Source organism: Tenebrio molitor, chromosome 8, assembly GCF_963966145.1.
Source record: "Tenebrio molitor chromosome 8, icTenMoli1.1, whole genome shotgun sequence".
Lineage (NCBI taxonomy): Eukaryota > Metazoa > Arthropoda > Insecta > Coleoptera > Tenebrionidae > Tenebrio > Tenebrio molitor.
In genome coordinates, this window is record NC_091053.1 from 20,150,418 (window position 1) to 20,165,963 (window position 15,546).

A 15,546-nucleotide genomic window follows, 5' to 3' on the forward strand; every position below is an offset into this window, starting at 1 on the left:
CATACAATTTAACAGGTCGATTCATTTGACTACGACACCCCTCTCTAGACTGTCAGAGTCAAACGAATCGACTATAAAAACATATTCTCGTCGAAGATTTAAGTTGACAGTTCTCGTTTGCACCCTCAAAAATGCATTTGTTTTTTCAGTAACAGATACATGGACGTGTGTATACACAGGGTGCGTTGAACAAATAGGAGGACATCGGCATACGTTTGTACTGTTGGCATCGAGCAGGCTGTGTAAATAGTATAGTTTTAATTTCTCGAATAAGCACACAGTTTTTTATTAAACGCACCATTACCACATCACGAACAATCTTGACCGTCAAAATTCGACATCATCAATATTCTTTAAATTGCGTTTTGATTTATGGCTTCAATTTAGTTTGAAGCGCCAGCGCATTTTTGAGCCGCTTTTGTACTTTAATGAGATAAACGAGCATAATTAGCGAGAGCGCCAGATATTGCGTTCGGAATTATTGAAAGCTTTGCGGAGTAAACCACTCCACCCAGTTTAAGCTAGGGAAATAATTACGGTCATTTGAAGAGCAATAACTTTTTTGCGGGGATTTTCGACGTATAATTGCAGCGGGATTTATTTTGTTTTATTTCATTTTAACCGAGGTGCGCTGGGGTTCTTGAATTTGTGAGATTAAAATCTGTACGAAATGACTTACTTTACCGCACGGTGTGCCGTAAAACATTTATTTTCGCATTTGTAATTACACCAACTTAACCTTCTGCAACTACACAAGCGTGTGATCATATTACACTTGTCGTGTTGAATAACTATTCCTTCATCCACGTTTTCTAATAATTTTCTTGCTCTTTTTTTAATTCTTCACTGCTCACTTTTATTTTATTTTTTTCTATTTTCATTCCAATCACATTTGTGCATTTTTTACTCGACTTAATTGTCTGTCCTCTCCATCCCACTTTTGATATAAATTTGCAAATTTATCGTTTTTTCTCTAGTTGATTTGTACATTTCAAAATTTTTTTTCTTCTGCTGACAGTCGAGCGATCGACCCAGTTTTTTGACAGAGTTAAAATGGAATTTTATCCACGTTTAAATTTTTCGCTTGGAGCCTAAGCAGGAGAACATCTCATTTTTCCGCCACTTTGCATTTTGAAGCGAATCCATCCAGTTCACGTTTCCCGAATGAGATCTCGATCGGAACTCCTTCCGGCGATCACAGTTTCAATATCGAAGACTGTTCTGTTAGTTCGTGAAACGTGAACTCCCTAAATCAGCCCAATTAGGTCTGGATAATCAAGCGCGCGGACATGCTTTCGCCCAACACCTCATTTCCGTAAAGTTAATAAAAAACCGAAGTCTACACCTAATCGATAGGGACAGCGTCGAAGACCCTTCCGCAGAGCCCCGAAGGAGACCCTCCTGTTGCTTTCTCGCCACTGTCAACCCCTCCGTAGTCGTCCGTTTGGTGGGGGCGGAATCAGATGTTTAATTCGACCGTGGTGCAATATACAGAGGGAGCAACCGTAGGGTACATGCGCCCCCTCATCGATTTCATATTGTAGACGCCAGACAGACATGGTCACTGGGCCTAACTGAAATATTATTATCGAAAGTCGCACATTGCCGGAGCAGTTGGGAAAAAGTTAGTGTCTTTGTGGCCGAAATAAATAGTAAACTGTGATGATACTTACACCATCGGATGGTATTGTGTGGTGGCAGCGGACGAGGCGGGAAACTTCTGGTATGAACTCACAATCACCCATTCTAGTTTCATTGTTTTGACTCGGACGGATCTATTTGTGTTTATGTTTCATTACATATTAATTAGTTCCACATTTCGGTCGACGTCGAGAGCGAGCCGCGATCGCTATCGCTACGGGGGCGGGTTTTGTTGTCACTTCCGATGGAACCGATTCGACACACCACTTACGACCACAAATATTAATTCGTATCGATTGCTCGCGCTTGTTTGCGTGTTTTTATAACGTTAAATACCCTTTCGCTCTTTCGCAAAGGTACAGCTCATTTCCTTACGCTTTTCTAAAGGAGTTGTAAAAGCGAACGTTATCAGTTCGGACACGACGAGTACACAAAGAGAATCGTTTTTTAAAGTATTCTGGAAGAATGCCGAATTTGTTTCACAATGAATGTTTTACTTTGCAGATATTTGCATATTTAATGCGGCAAAGGCGCACTAGATATCCGAAATAAAAAAATAATAATTGTGTACTGCAACCAGCAATACACCAAATAATATGTGGTTATCTAATAATTTCTTTACTCTGTTGAATGTATAGCTGTTCCATAATCAGGTGTCTCCATACACAAAGTCAAATCGAATTTGTATTTCGCATTCCTTTTTTTTTTGAGTTATTAAAAATACAATTTTAGACTGTTTCTGTTGGAGTTTTTATTGCCTTACAAAGAAAACCGTGTTACTAGAACTAGAGGAGTTGCAAAAGACAAAGTAAACATAGTTGCTAAATTTTTTCACAAGCCGTCACCTCCAAAGAAAAAATCATCCCTTTGTACGGAAAGCATTCACGATCTGCTTCGAAGATGTAATCGCATCAAATTAACTCTACATAAAAAAGCTCCCAAGCAGCAACATTCTGTAGGAATAAAATTATTTTTATTCTCTTGGTTATTCGCGACACGAAGATTTGGCGGAATTGGACTAATTGAATTAAAATTTAATCGGAAACTTGCAAATTTGGGTAATTTCATTTGGTTTAATTAATTTGTGCGAAGCTTGGGGCGAAAATCGCCGCACACGTAGAAAACGTATTAGATTGTTATTAAGCCGAAGTAACGATTACTGCGGTGTTGTTTGTCATTTTAATACTTAACCTAAGCCAATGTAGGAAATCAGGAGAGGGTCCCACCTTCACAAACGTTTGCCCATTTAATTTGTCTCCTCTTATCGAACATGTCACGTTTCGAATCGATCAATGCAGTACAGAGAGAGTGACTCAAGTCTGCTTAATCGAATTTGGTGGAGAAAAACAGAAGAACAATAGCGTTAGCACTTAACCGTCGGTTATCTTGTTTATTCGGTGTGGCGCGCATCATCCCCTAGCTGCTGCCCTTGCTGATAAAGCAGTCTTGTCGGCTTGTCAAGCGGCGACAACGGATTTCGACTTGTGGTAACAGTGCAACGTAACTTCCGTGTTTTTCAATGTGAAAATAATCAGAAAAGTAGGTTTATTTATCGGTTAAGGGCCTCCGCACACATGTTTGACCGTATTGTTTATTGTCGTGCAGTAACTAACTTTTTTACGAGGACGATGCACTTTTTACACTAATCTCTGAAACGGAAAATACACAGAAACAACGTGTAACGAAAGTAACGACAGCAACTACAGGTGAGATTTTTTTTGTTTGCATTAAAGTTTTTTATTAAAATTTTGTCGAAATTTTCGGACGGCCGTCCATTACAGAATGTTACAAATTTCATTAGATTTGACACATCGATTCCAATCATATTTTTAAGGTTTCCCTGAGACTGACAACTTTATTTGAAATCGATAACAATTTAGAAAATGCTTTGTGATGTTTGAGAGGTAGAACGAACACATTGTGTTGCTTCGAATCGATATCAAATTGCTGAAATAATAGAAAAAAAAACTATACAGATATATATTTGACCTTAACAAATGTCCCTCACGTTTCGTGACATACTTCCAAACATTTATCAAAGATAAAACGTAATTTATATCTAATATTACTTTGATAAATGTCACCGTAGACCTACAGTATCTGGACTGTCAAAAAAATGTTTCGTTGTTGGGTTAATTATTTTCATAGTACCCGGTTGGCATCCATGATTTTTCAAATAATTCTACATAAAGTCTGTTTTTTTTTTATAATCAATTCTCAGTGTTGTCAGGTTGGCAGAAAATTCGAAACAGTGAATTTTATAAATCACGTGTCTTACACTCCTAAACATATGCAACATAACCTCAATAATGATCTAGGGGAAATCTAGGGTGAAATTGAGATAGAACTGGACCAAATGTCAATGTTTTTTTTAATATACAGTTTAGTCTTTCTCTGTATTTTGACACTGACAGTTGATTATTAAAAAAACGGACTATACATATACTCATATAAATGTGCATCTAAGCAAGCCATGAAAATCTGATTTTCTGTTGGTAGTAAAGTTAAAGCTAGTGACTTTGACTTTCAAAGTTGCTTGCTCTGCGCGAACCCGATTTGACTAATTTTTCAGTTTTTGTCCATTTTAACATTGCTGATTTTAAAAGCAATGTTACGTCTTTTTACTGATTAAATTAAAGTAATTCTTATTTGTTTTTGTCTTTGTATTTTTACCAAGTAAAGATTTATTGGACATGACCTTCATAAATGTGACTTTTGTAATGTAACTAAATTAAAGGTGCTTTTACAAATGCACAGCTCACTTGATGCACATTTATACGAAATCAATTATACCTATAGTCGTTTTCAATGACATCCGTGCTGTCAATATGATAGTATGTTGGCATCATTTGCTGTTCAAGTTTAGTAATTTTGAATTTCTTATTTTGCCAATTTACCTTGACGGGGCAAATTGACAAATTCAAATTATTATCTATCATTTACGACAAATCAAAGAAAATATGTAGTCTGATTTGCATTGCGAGGATGACTTAGTTTAACCATGTTTTAGACCATGTTGAAGGTTGAGTTTTATTGTTTGTTGTTGATGTTTCACGAAATATAAATTTTCTTTTACCATAACCTCAATTTCTTGTTTGACATTTTTTTAACTAGGATGTGCTAATACTCTGAATACTGGTTATGAATTTGTGTGTACAATCTGCAACAACATATAAAAAATGGCACTGACAGCATGGATGTCGTTGAAAACGACTGTATTGGTTAAATTTGTTACTGTCAAGTAAATTGCAAATTTAATCGTATTTTGTTAAATGGAACGTTCCCAATTTTCAAAACGAAGAAGAACATGGTAATTAATTTTTAATTTCCTTCTGATTCTGAATACCAAACAGATTGTTTTTGGTTGTTAGAGGTATGTATTTTCATATTTGGTGGCGGAAACAAAAGACAGAAATGTCACAAAAATGTATTGTCAGTGTCAAATTTCTCATAAACGCCGTAAAAAGGAATGTGTAGGTAAATGTAAATTTTCGCTAAATTGATTGAAAAAATAAATTTTAAGGAAACCAATTTTTGTCAGTGATTCAAAAGGAAAAGTTATTCTCATATAATCAAACGTATTACAAATTATGTCTCTAGTTCGACGACAAATAACTTTCTTATTGCCAATTTGCTGCATTTCTGCCTTAATCACGAACGTCTTTGAGAAATTTGACACTGACAATACAAATTTGTGACATGTCTCAGTCTTTTGTTTCCGCCATCAAATATGAAAATATCTCTTCTTAGTTTTGTTACATGTTTCAGTTTGTCACTTTTTATGGACGTTTCTTCAGTTGTTGCATTTTATAAGTCACGATTTAACTCTAACAGTACCTGAAGGGTGTTTTTTTTTAATTTGGCGTCGAAGCAGGCGTTGGAGAGTCGATTGAGATCGCACCACTCGTGTAGAAGCGTAAGATTTAAACAGCTGATCCGTGATCCGTAACCTGTATAGTGCGTTCACAATCGACATTTCAACGCCTACTTCGACGCTAAATTTAAAAAAACACCCTTTATATTTTTATACGAGTTGCACAAGATAGCTATTGTCTTGTGAAACGAATGTAACATGCTATTTTTTCTATTTCGGTTTCATTAATTTCATTAAAAAAAAAATAAAATAACTATCTAGTGACTTTATTTTAATGGAATTGGGTTGGTATTGATGAAGCAATGTCACTTCATTAAAAATTCAATTTAAAATTGTCTCCCAATTGTTACAATAATAATCTACCACCTTAATAGTTAATTTTGATCCAAAGCATTGATTCAGGTTCAAATTACATCACATTTAACACTGAAATTTACTATCAATACCAACCCCATATTCAATAATCACTAGAAACGATGCCGAAATAGAAAAAAAAAACGTTTAAAATGAGTAGTTTATTTGACGAGTTCGTGTGTAAATTGGCCCACTCGTGCCAAAAAAACCCAATTTACACACGAACAAGTTGAATACAACGTTTTTTTGTTCGACGAGCCCCCTTCACACAGGAGAAAATTCTCAAATTCTGACAGTGTCGAACAAAAATAGTATATTAAAAGACAAGTTTCATAAGACCAGTCTTGAAGCACGAATTCAAGATTAAAAAACGAGTGGCGTAGCCACGAGTTATTTTAAAGAATGAGTGCTTCAAGGTCTTATGAAACGAGTTTTTTATACTATTTTTTGTAATTTGCCCTTTTTAAGCCGTTTTTAAACAAAAATGTTTACTTTTCTCGATTTAGGGATTTTCGTGGCGGTTGGTAATGTCTTAATTTTAAAAGTGAAAATTTGATCAAGTCTTCAAAGTCGCCTTTTGTTTTATCCAAATTCTGTCACAAAACACGAATATGAAAGATAATCTTTCATGTGCGCCCGCTGCAATACGTGAAATTCCCAAAAATACGATCGCGAATTTGTTGCTTGATAAATCCTGATAAATAATTCTTTGCACATTTTGTAATTTAAACTGACACGCATGACGAATCAAGTTTTGCCAACCTAAAAATTTTCGTAAAATGTTCCGTGAAATAATGGCTATAAGGACATCCCAGATGATGACGTCGCGTTCGTTAATATGTCTATTAGGGCCGGTTGCACCAACGTGAGTTAAATTTAACGACAGTTTAAAATATACGAAAACATTGTTATAACAATAGGTAACTAAAGTAACGAAGCATTTTAACCTACAGTTAACTTTAATTGGCGTTGGTGCAACCGCCCCTTAGAGAATCAAAATGGAGGCAAATTACAAAAAATTTGTTATTGGACTTGACGTAAGTACACTCGGGGAGAAAATTTACTCAAAATGTCATTATGACAGTGCAGAAGTGTTGTGAATTTACTTTAGATGAAAACGATAATGCATCAACGGTGACATTAACACTGCACCGGAAACTCTGTTTTCCAACAAATATGTATTTATTTGTCTGTGAAGCGCAATCGTTATCTGGAGGTGACAGATGCGGAATGTAATTATCTAAGGGGCGTAGACCCGGGCTCCACGAGATTGATAATAAGAAAAACTATCAGTCTTGAGACTGCGACGTCGGTAAATAAATATTCATTCCCCAACCGATCCAATTACATTTTGTTAATTTAATTTTCTTGTGTTCTGCAACTATCAAAGTGATTAATGTTAATCATTACCTACACTCCGATGTATTCTGCAAGACGAATTGTTATTAATTTTTGCGTCCCCCAACTCCTCCAATTAATCAAGACGATTTTAATTGGTCCAATTGGGAACGGAGCGAAGAGGAACGATTTTCGCAACGTTGACGCTGAATGCGTACTCCCTGCACGAGATGAAAGTATCTCCTTCAATTACCATTTCAGTAATGATCTTACATAAACAGCGTTCTCATCCTTCGTTTCTGTATTGACGTCGTGAGCGTGAGCTACGTTCGTGCGTGATATGTTAAAGATCTCGGAACGTTAAGGTCGTACACGTTTTTCTGTGAATTTTGAACGAGAGTGAGTATTTTGGAAGGTAAGGAGAGAAAATTCGTCAGGAGCTGAATTTTCGTCTGAAGTTTAATCGAGAAAAGCAAAATGGATAAATTGAATTTCCTGATCTAGCTAATTGAAAGCTTACGACGAACTTCGTAAAGAGCTTAGGTTCTGTTAAAACTTTGCGGCTTAGACTTTAATAAATGCTACTGAAAGGTTTATAACAGCGAAGGGTATTGATCGTTGCAAATTTAATTAGATGAAATTTTTTTTATGGTGAAAATGAAGTGGCTTTCCGTATGGAAGCCGTGAAAAGTACGAAAGGAAAATGTTACGTCGATTTTGGGTTAAAATATTTTTTTAGTACAAAATGTAGGGTATAAGATGAGGGTTGAGGTGACTTCCTTGTATCACTCCAAGTCAATTTCATTGTTGGTTAATTTACGTGTTTATTTATTTTCAGAACGCCGCGAATTTCCCCCGGCCTCACGGTGTTGACAGAGCAATCGTCAAGACGGGGGCGCGCAGAGGAGCCGCCCCCTCCGCCCGCACCCCGCGTAAATTCCCGATCGTCCCGCAACGGCGTAGCCTTACAAGACACCAAGCACGGCCAATGGAAGAGGTACACAGATTCACCGGGAGTCGGCAGTCCTCCTCCTCCGGCACCGGCACCCTCCAGTCCGACCAGCAGCCGAAGAGAGCGACGGAGCAGTCCCCACGGCGGCAAGGAGAAGGGTTCGTCGAAAGTGAGAGGAGTGCCACAGAGCTTCGGCTACGTGAAGAGGAGCAGTTCGGCAACGAACGGAACCAATGGAACACCAAACGGAACCGCCCCCCAGGTCCAAGGTCAGTTGGTTTCGTTGCGAATTTTCGGCGAAACGACGTTTGTGCCGTTGCAGTTCTCCAAAGTCAGTCGGGAAAGACGGCGTCCGTTTCTGCAGTGCCTAGGACCAAGGTGAAGGTGTCTGGTGGTACCCAAACTTGTTCCAGCGATCTTCAGCAGTCGCACAGTGAGTTTTGCGATGGGTTTGTTAGTGGATCGAGTTTGAGATTGTCTTTCAGAATCAAACGCTCCACAGTTCAAGAGCTATTCTCTGACCGGCAATGCGGCGAGCCAGCTCAGCCAGTCGGTGAGGGAAAGGTTGATGATGGGGTCACAAAGTCTTCCAAAGGGTGCCGGCCAAGATTACGGACTAGTCTTGAGGCAGGGCAGGCCTAAAGCCAGCGATGGGTCCCTCTCTGATACCCAAGCTATCGAAAATACCAGTCCATATGCACCATGGTTGAGACACAGGTAACTCCGTCACGAAATTACATTTATGTGCTAGTGCGCTAGGGTAAAAGTTGAAAATGCGTAATAGTTATTTTAAGCGCAAGGATGAAAACAGTTGGAACAAACTATACAACGTGTCTCAGGAATAAGTACTATCGCGGCCATCCAAAAGTGAACGTGTTTTTTTTATAGTTTGATTTTTACTTTAAATCATAGGCGTCCTAAAATGTCAAAGTTTGACAATAGCGATAAAAAAATTATTGAAACTATTTTTTTTTAAATGCCACATCTCACTCCGACGCAGACAGATATGGCTATTGCAAAGTTAGAAGAAAATTGGTCGTTGGCTGCTGTGGCGAGAGAATTACATTGCAGTAAGGCTTGCATCTTCAATATAAAGAGGGGTTGGCAAGAAAACAGGCTTGAGAGGCCAATACGAAGTGTTGGAAAGGTTTCTTTACTAATGTTTACTTTCACTTTAATAATGTATTAATTACTTCTCAGTCTCATTTTATTTTTATTTTGAAATAGTAACGCCTGCTGCACGAACGCCAATGAATACAGCCTGATTTAATCTAACGAAAAATACGGAAATTTTCTCAAGCTATCGTTCACTTTTGGATGGCCGCGATTGTACATACATTAATTTTACCTGGTAATAAATATATTTTTCCTAAACCTTATAGTTATCCAATTAAAATTATTGAAAAATTTGGCACAAATTTCGTTACCCGCCTATGGGGATTATGTACTTGCTTCGCCGATGGCGATAAGCGAAGAACAAAAAACAAATGCAAGAAAACTTTCACTTAACTTAACTTAACTTAACTTAAGTACAGCGGGTAATTGCTGCACCCGTTGCTGTAACCTATAATGATAAGGGTGGAAAAGAAAAAAGAGAATCATATGGTAGATATTAAATGAAAACAATTTTAGTAATATATATTTTAACACTTTGGCTACTACGGGGGTATTTTGAAAAATGTCCCCACAAACTACGACATTTTTGTTTGTCTATATTCATTTGCAGTTAGAAAGGCATTAGAAAGGTGACCTAGGCGACATTTGTAATTATTTTTTCGAAATGCTTCACCAATCTTTACTCACAAACTACGACTATCGAGAATCCCCTTGTAAACTACGAAAATCGTGTCCGTACAGGGTACACAGTGGATCTAATTGAGTCGTGAAATGTGTACCAAATCTGACCACATAGTTTGCAGGTAAAGGTCGAGTGTGTACCAAAAATGGTACACATAGTAGCCAAAGTGTTAAACTGACCTTAATGAATCGCCCATACCCAAATAATGACAAAATGTCTCCTGAAATTAGTGTATAAATCCGTAAAAATTCTCATGAAGTACCTAATTAGAGTAATCAGTAATCACTAATCATTAACCATTACAAGAAGTGTTCAAAGTGACCGCCGTTATTGTCAATACAATTGTGTCAATTGGGATCGAATATACCAAGTCCTTCATGTATCCACTCAAGAAGTAGCACGGAAATTCTCTGGAATCGAGGAGCACTCCCAACGCTTCACCATACACCAACACAATATTTATGTATTCATTACTCGAAAATAAACTCGCCATTTTCACAAAATTTTAGCTTTAATCGCAGAATCAACACGTAAACACCTGCCTTGTGGACTCGGACAAAACTAACTAAAAACTACACCTCGGCCGCAGAACGGAAAAAACTGTATTCTAAAAACACAATGTTTTGCGTTGATTTTACAAAAAGTATTATGTATTTCACGGTCACTGTCATTGGGTCAAATAACTAGACAATGCGTGTAAATAGACAGCTCGTTAATTTATGGGGGGGAAAAATACTGAAATGAAAATTATGTTTCGAAAAAATGATACATAAAAATTTTGTTGTTCTTGACGAGAACTGTCACTGGTTAAAATTAATGTACTTATTTCTGAGACACGTTGTATAATAAGAACTGAAAAGAAAAAATAGAAAACAAAAAGGCCAAGATGCAACAAGCCATAAAAAGATAAAAATAAGCAAAAGAGAATTTCTTAAAGTGTGGAATTATGTATTTGTGTAATACTGAATCGTTGTTGTGATATTTAGATTTAAAAAATTGGAAATCTTTGAAGGGATGTTCAAGTTTGTGGAAATCATCGAGTGGATAAAAATAACTAAGAGATGAAATCAGTAAAAGAACATTTCTAAATAGGAGAAACTGGAGAAGTACAAAAGCATCTTTTCAATGAAATCTATAAGAATGGGATAAAAATAGTAGTTTTCTCTTCAGCTGTTTCGGCAACATATGGATAATTGAGATACATATAAAATAAATGGTTAATAAATATAAAGTGTTCAAATTCAGCTCAATACAAAATACACATATTATATGCAGTCACGATCTTTTCGGGACCGAGTTAGCTATGACCATCTAGTGTTTTTGTTGGCAGTACCTCGGTGATAATTAAATTCCCTAAAGGAAATTGACACTTTTTGTGTTAGGTTAGGTTGGTTTCAATTTAAGGTTACATTTTTTGAATAGGTACATTGTTGTCGGATCTCTTAAATGTGGTCTGTCCTTTTTAAATTGGAAGTAGCATCGTTTAATGGAAAATTTTTATCGTAACAAAATTATTTTGGCAATTTTGACTTTTCCTTTGAAGGAAATTAAAATTATTTTTTGTTCGACACTGTCAGAATTTGAGAATTTTCTCCTGTGTGAACGGATTTTGCTAAATGTCACAACTTGTCAAAACGAAACGTCAAGCTAATTTTAAAGATTTTAAGCGATTTGGAGCCTTTAAGGGGCTCGTCGAACAAAAAAACGTTGTATTTAACTCGTTCGTGTGTAAATTGGCCCACTCATGCCAAAAAAGGCCCAATTTGTACTTTCTTACGAATATTAAAATAATAAATTTGGCAATGCGGGGGCAACAAAATGTCGAACAGAACACTGACAGAAAAAAAAACGTTACATCTGTTTCATCAATGAGTCAGTTACAGTTAGTCCAACATGAAAAGAAAAAATCATAGCCAACAAGCCAACTCCGTCCCAAAAAGATCGCAATAGATGAGAACATAACCTCTTTTGTTTATTAATATTATTATTGTTTATTTACCTCAGTGAAAGATTTTTTAATCGTGTTGAGATTTACCAAAACTTGCACTTTCTGTGTCTTACAATTAACTTCATTCGTATAGGCTAATTCTGTTCCCAGACTTCAGAAATATGTTTTGACACGACCATTAAAGAAGCATTCTTTATTATTAATTTATTATTCTTTAATCAATATTGGGTGTCTAAAGCACTTTAAAGTGAGATTTTTTTTTAGAGTTTAAAATAATAGTTATTTATTTAACGAGTTCGTGTGTAATTTCGGCTTTTTTGGCATGAGTGGGCCAGCTTAAAGCTCGAGTGAAACGAGAGTTTTTAAGGTCTACGAGTGCCTAAAAAGCGCAAATTACACAAGAACGAGTTGAATACAACGTTTTTTTGTTCGACGAGCCCTCCCAAAGGCTCCAAATGGCTGAAAATCTTTAAAATTAGCTTGACGTTTCGTTTTGACAAGTTGTCAAATTCATCAAAATCCGTTCACACAGGAGAAAATTCTCAAATTCTGACAGTGTCGAACAAAAAAATACTTGATTTACACAGTTTGCTTAATTAGCTACAGAGGTAAACATAAAAAGAAATTCTTTTGGAATACCTGGCCGTGCTTCGTTATCAGTTTCACCACCGTCTTCGTTCACTTCACTGAAATAATTGTTAAATAACTCTAAAATAATGTGAACCCTTCAATGTGATGACAGTTTTTTTTTAGTGTTATCTGGTCACCCGAGTTACGCAATGACAGTAGAAGATGAACGCTACCTGATCCTTATTGTTTTTTTTTTTACTGTTATTTCTTTTGTAACAACTTTACCTATTTGCCAAAAAATATGTAGGTATGAGACCTGTCAATAAAGCTTGCTGCGCTCATGTGTGTAAACTTCCCACTTGTAAAAAAAGTAGTGATTTGTACACATGTTGGATTAATAACTTTTTTTTTTCAGTAACACGTATTCTGTTGCTCCCCGCTTGTCCGAAACGGACAGCATGGAAAGCCTAACGAGTCTTCCAGGACACAGAAGCAGCCTAACGCACACCAGACTTTTACGGGATTCCCCGTCCCGACTTAGTAGAAGCAACAGCATAAGGTAAGAGTTCTTCCATCAACTCAAAATACAATAGACACTCCATCGACCAGACATTAATAAAAATGCAATAAATATTTGTTGTTTGTGGACAGCTATCTCAGAGAACGGACATTCCCAAGGTATTGAGCGGATAAACAGAAACAATTTTTTTTAACGCATCTTACATCAACTCTACAAACATTGCGGCTGAACATTCATCATTTCAAAGTCGTTTTTTGCTCATCTGCAAGATTATGAATATTCAGTCGGTAACATTGTCGCTTCAGCTCACATTGTTTCGTCCGCTTTCGTTGTCTATCACATTATATTTGAACAGACATACGACACCATTACTGGAGGGTGGTCGCGTCACTTATTCGCTGAAGTTCCAGTCGGTTTGTTGCAGATCTACCAAATCTGAAAAACTGTACCCGTCGATGTTGCACAGAAACACCGAACCGGAGACCGAACCTTACTATTGCCTTCCGATAGGAGCTCTCAGTCACTGGTCCCAACCCACCAGTCCCGCACCAGGAAGTGCGAGGACATTCCCATTGTCCCCGACGCATTCGTCGACTCCCAGACACAGCATACCCAAGAATGACGACGGTGAGTAGGGGTTCTGTCGACCTTAATGTGTAATTTAGGCGCTTGCCGTTTTATTACTGCGTCTGTGTTTATTAATATGCAAATTTTGAAAGTGGGCCCGTTAACATAATCGACAACTAAAGCCAACCATTAAATTTAATGCGGTAGTAATTTTTTGTTTACTTTCATTTTCATTTGAAATTAAGTCATTTTTATGTAAATCACTTTTATTAAATTATCCACCGAGAAACTTTTAGATAACGAGCATTGTGAAGTGTGTTTTTTTTAATAACAAAAAAAATATATATCTACGTAAAGTGATGGCCTTGTAGAATTTATTTTGATTGTATTAAAAATTAAGAAACTGATTAAAATGACTCTCTTGCTAATTATTGCAAATTACAATTTGGTATATTGAAGTAGATAACAAAACAATAACAATAACAAGTAACAAATTGGAATTCCTAGTGTGTATTGTTGGTTGCCTAACTCTATGCACGATGTGTTTTATCCACGGCCTCCTTGATTTATAAGAGACTCGTCTCTTATCCGGCCTGTCGCATTCGATAAATGTCTGTTTTTGAAAATTCCCCGTATAGTATGTCCATCTAGCGACTTTAATGTGACCCATATATTAGTATATGCAACTAAAAATACGTATGAATAATGACATTTTATATAATAAATTGTCAATTTGAAAAACTAAGTGCAGTCGAAACTTTAAAAAATGCCACAAACAAAGAAAAAATGTTGTATTAGTTCACGACATAAAGTTAACATTTCTTATCATAATCTACCCAATGATATCACTTTAAATGCGGCATAGAAGATAGGACTGAGAGATCCTACTGGTAATATTATGAGTGCCGCAGAATATGCAAGTAAGTAGTAAAATGTTACCAAGATTCCAAAATTTAAGGACCAATGTAAATATTTCAGTCACCTTGCAAGATAGTTCTCTGGAAAAACTAGAAAAATTGTCTTCCTTTACTTATTTGCCAAGTACCAATTTTCAAATTGAGACGGCGGCAACACCTTTTTTATCTGGCTACTTAATTATGAAAATAACGGAGGCAGTCCATGGATGTGATTATTGCTTGTCACATTTACAAGATTCAAATTCGAAAAAGAAAATCCCTTTACTGAAATTAATTTATTACTAAGATAGAGGAAGGCTAAGTTACCCCAATGATCAATTTGTGGGTCTAGTATAGTTTGGGAATGAGAAATTGGAATTTTAGCTTCTTCACTTGCAATGGGTTTTGGGAAGGTTAAACATTATAGATAAAGATTTAGGACTATGAGCAGTTCATTCCAGGAGGGACAAACAATCTGCATTTTGCCGATATTCGGCATCCCTTTTTAGTAACTAGCAGGTAGATAAACTTACACTATCGTAAATCTTCATTATTATAATCTTTACAATTTACCCATTGCAAGTGAAGAAGCTAAAATTCCAATTTCTCGTTCGCAAACTATACAATTTACAATAATTTCAAAAATAGTAGAAATTCTACCAAGCATTCCAAAGGAAAATATAAATTTTGTTTTGAAGAATATCTTGGCATCAATCTTTCGGGAAATCCACTAATTCATTGTCCTGTTCATGGTAAAATGTGAGTGAGACACTTATTTAAAAATTAGAACTTCCTATCATTGTAAATTTTTGTAACTTGCACACAGACAAATAAAAAAAATATATAAAAAAGAAAATTGTTGAAATTAAATTTACCGTTCATAAAAAATCTTTTTGATTTGAGATTTTGAAAAAGTGTCAGATGTATCTGTGCGTTAAAACTGTTGAAAAATGTTGAAAACACGTATAAAACAATAATTTCCTGCAAGGCAGGCAACCAGTACAACACATAAGCCCCGTATTGTGGCGCACCCTATAAAACAAAAATAATGCTTAGAACTACGAATGCGGCAGGCCGGATAAGAGACG

At 36.3% G+C, this 15,546-nt stretch overlaps 1 protein-coding gene across 7 annotated transcripts in view; it reads left to right on the plus strand.

Annotated features, from left to right (window-relative positions):
* sick (sickie) overlaps positions 1 to 15,546 on the plus strand; it is a 189,420-nt gene that overhangs the window by 132,916 nt on the left and 40,958 nt on the right. For all 7 annotated transcript variants that reach the window (XM_069056865.1, XM_069056862.1, XM_069056861.1 and 4 more), the window contains 5 exons: positions 8,046 to 8,428; positions 8,482 to 8,592; positions 8,645 to 8,876; positions 12,891 to 13,034; positions 13,420 to 13,622. In XM_069056865.1, the coding sequence (XP_068912966.1) occupies positions 8,046 to 8,428; positions 8,482 to 8,592; positions 8,645 to 8,876; positions 12,891 to 13,034; positions 13,420 to 13,622 (1,073 nt within the window). The remainder of the gene's footprint in view (positions 1 to 8,045; positions 8,429 to 8,481; positions 8,593 to 8,644; positions 8,877 to 12,890; positions 13,035 to 13,419; positions 13,623 to 15,546) is intronic.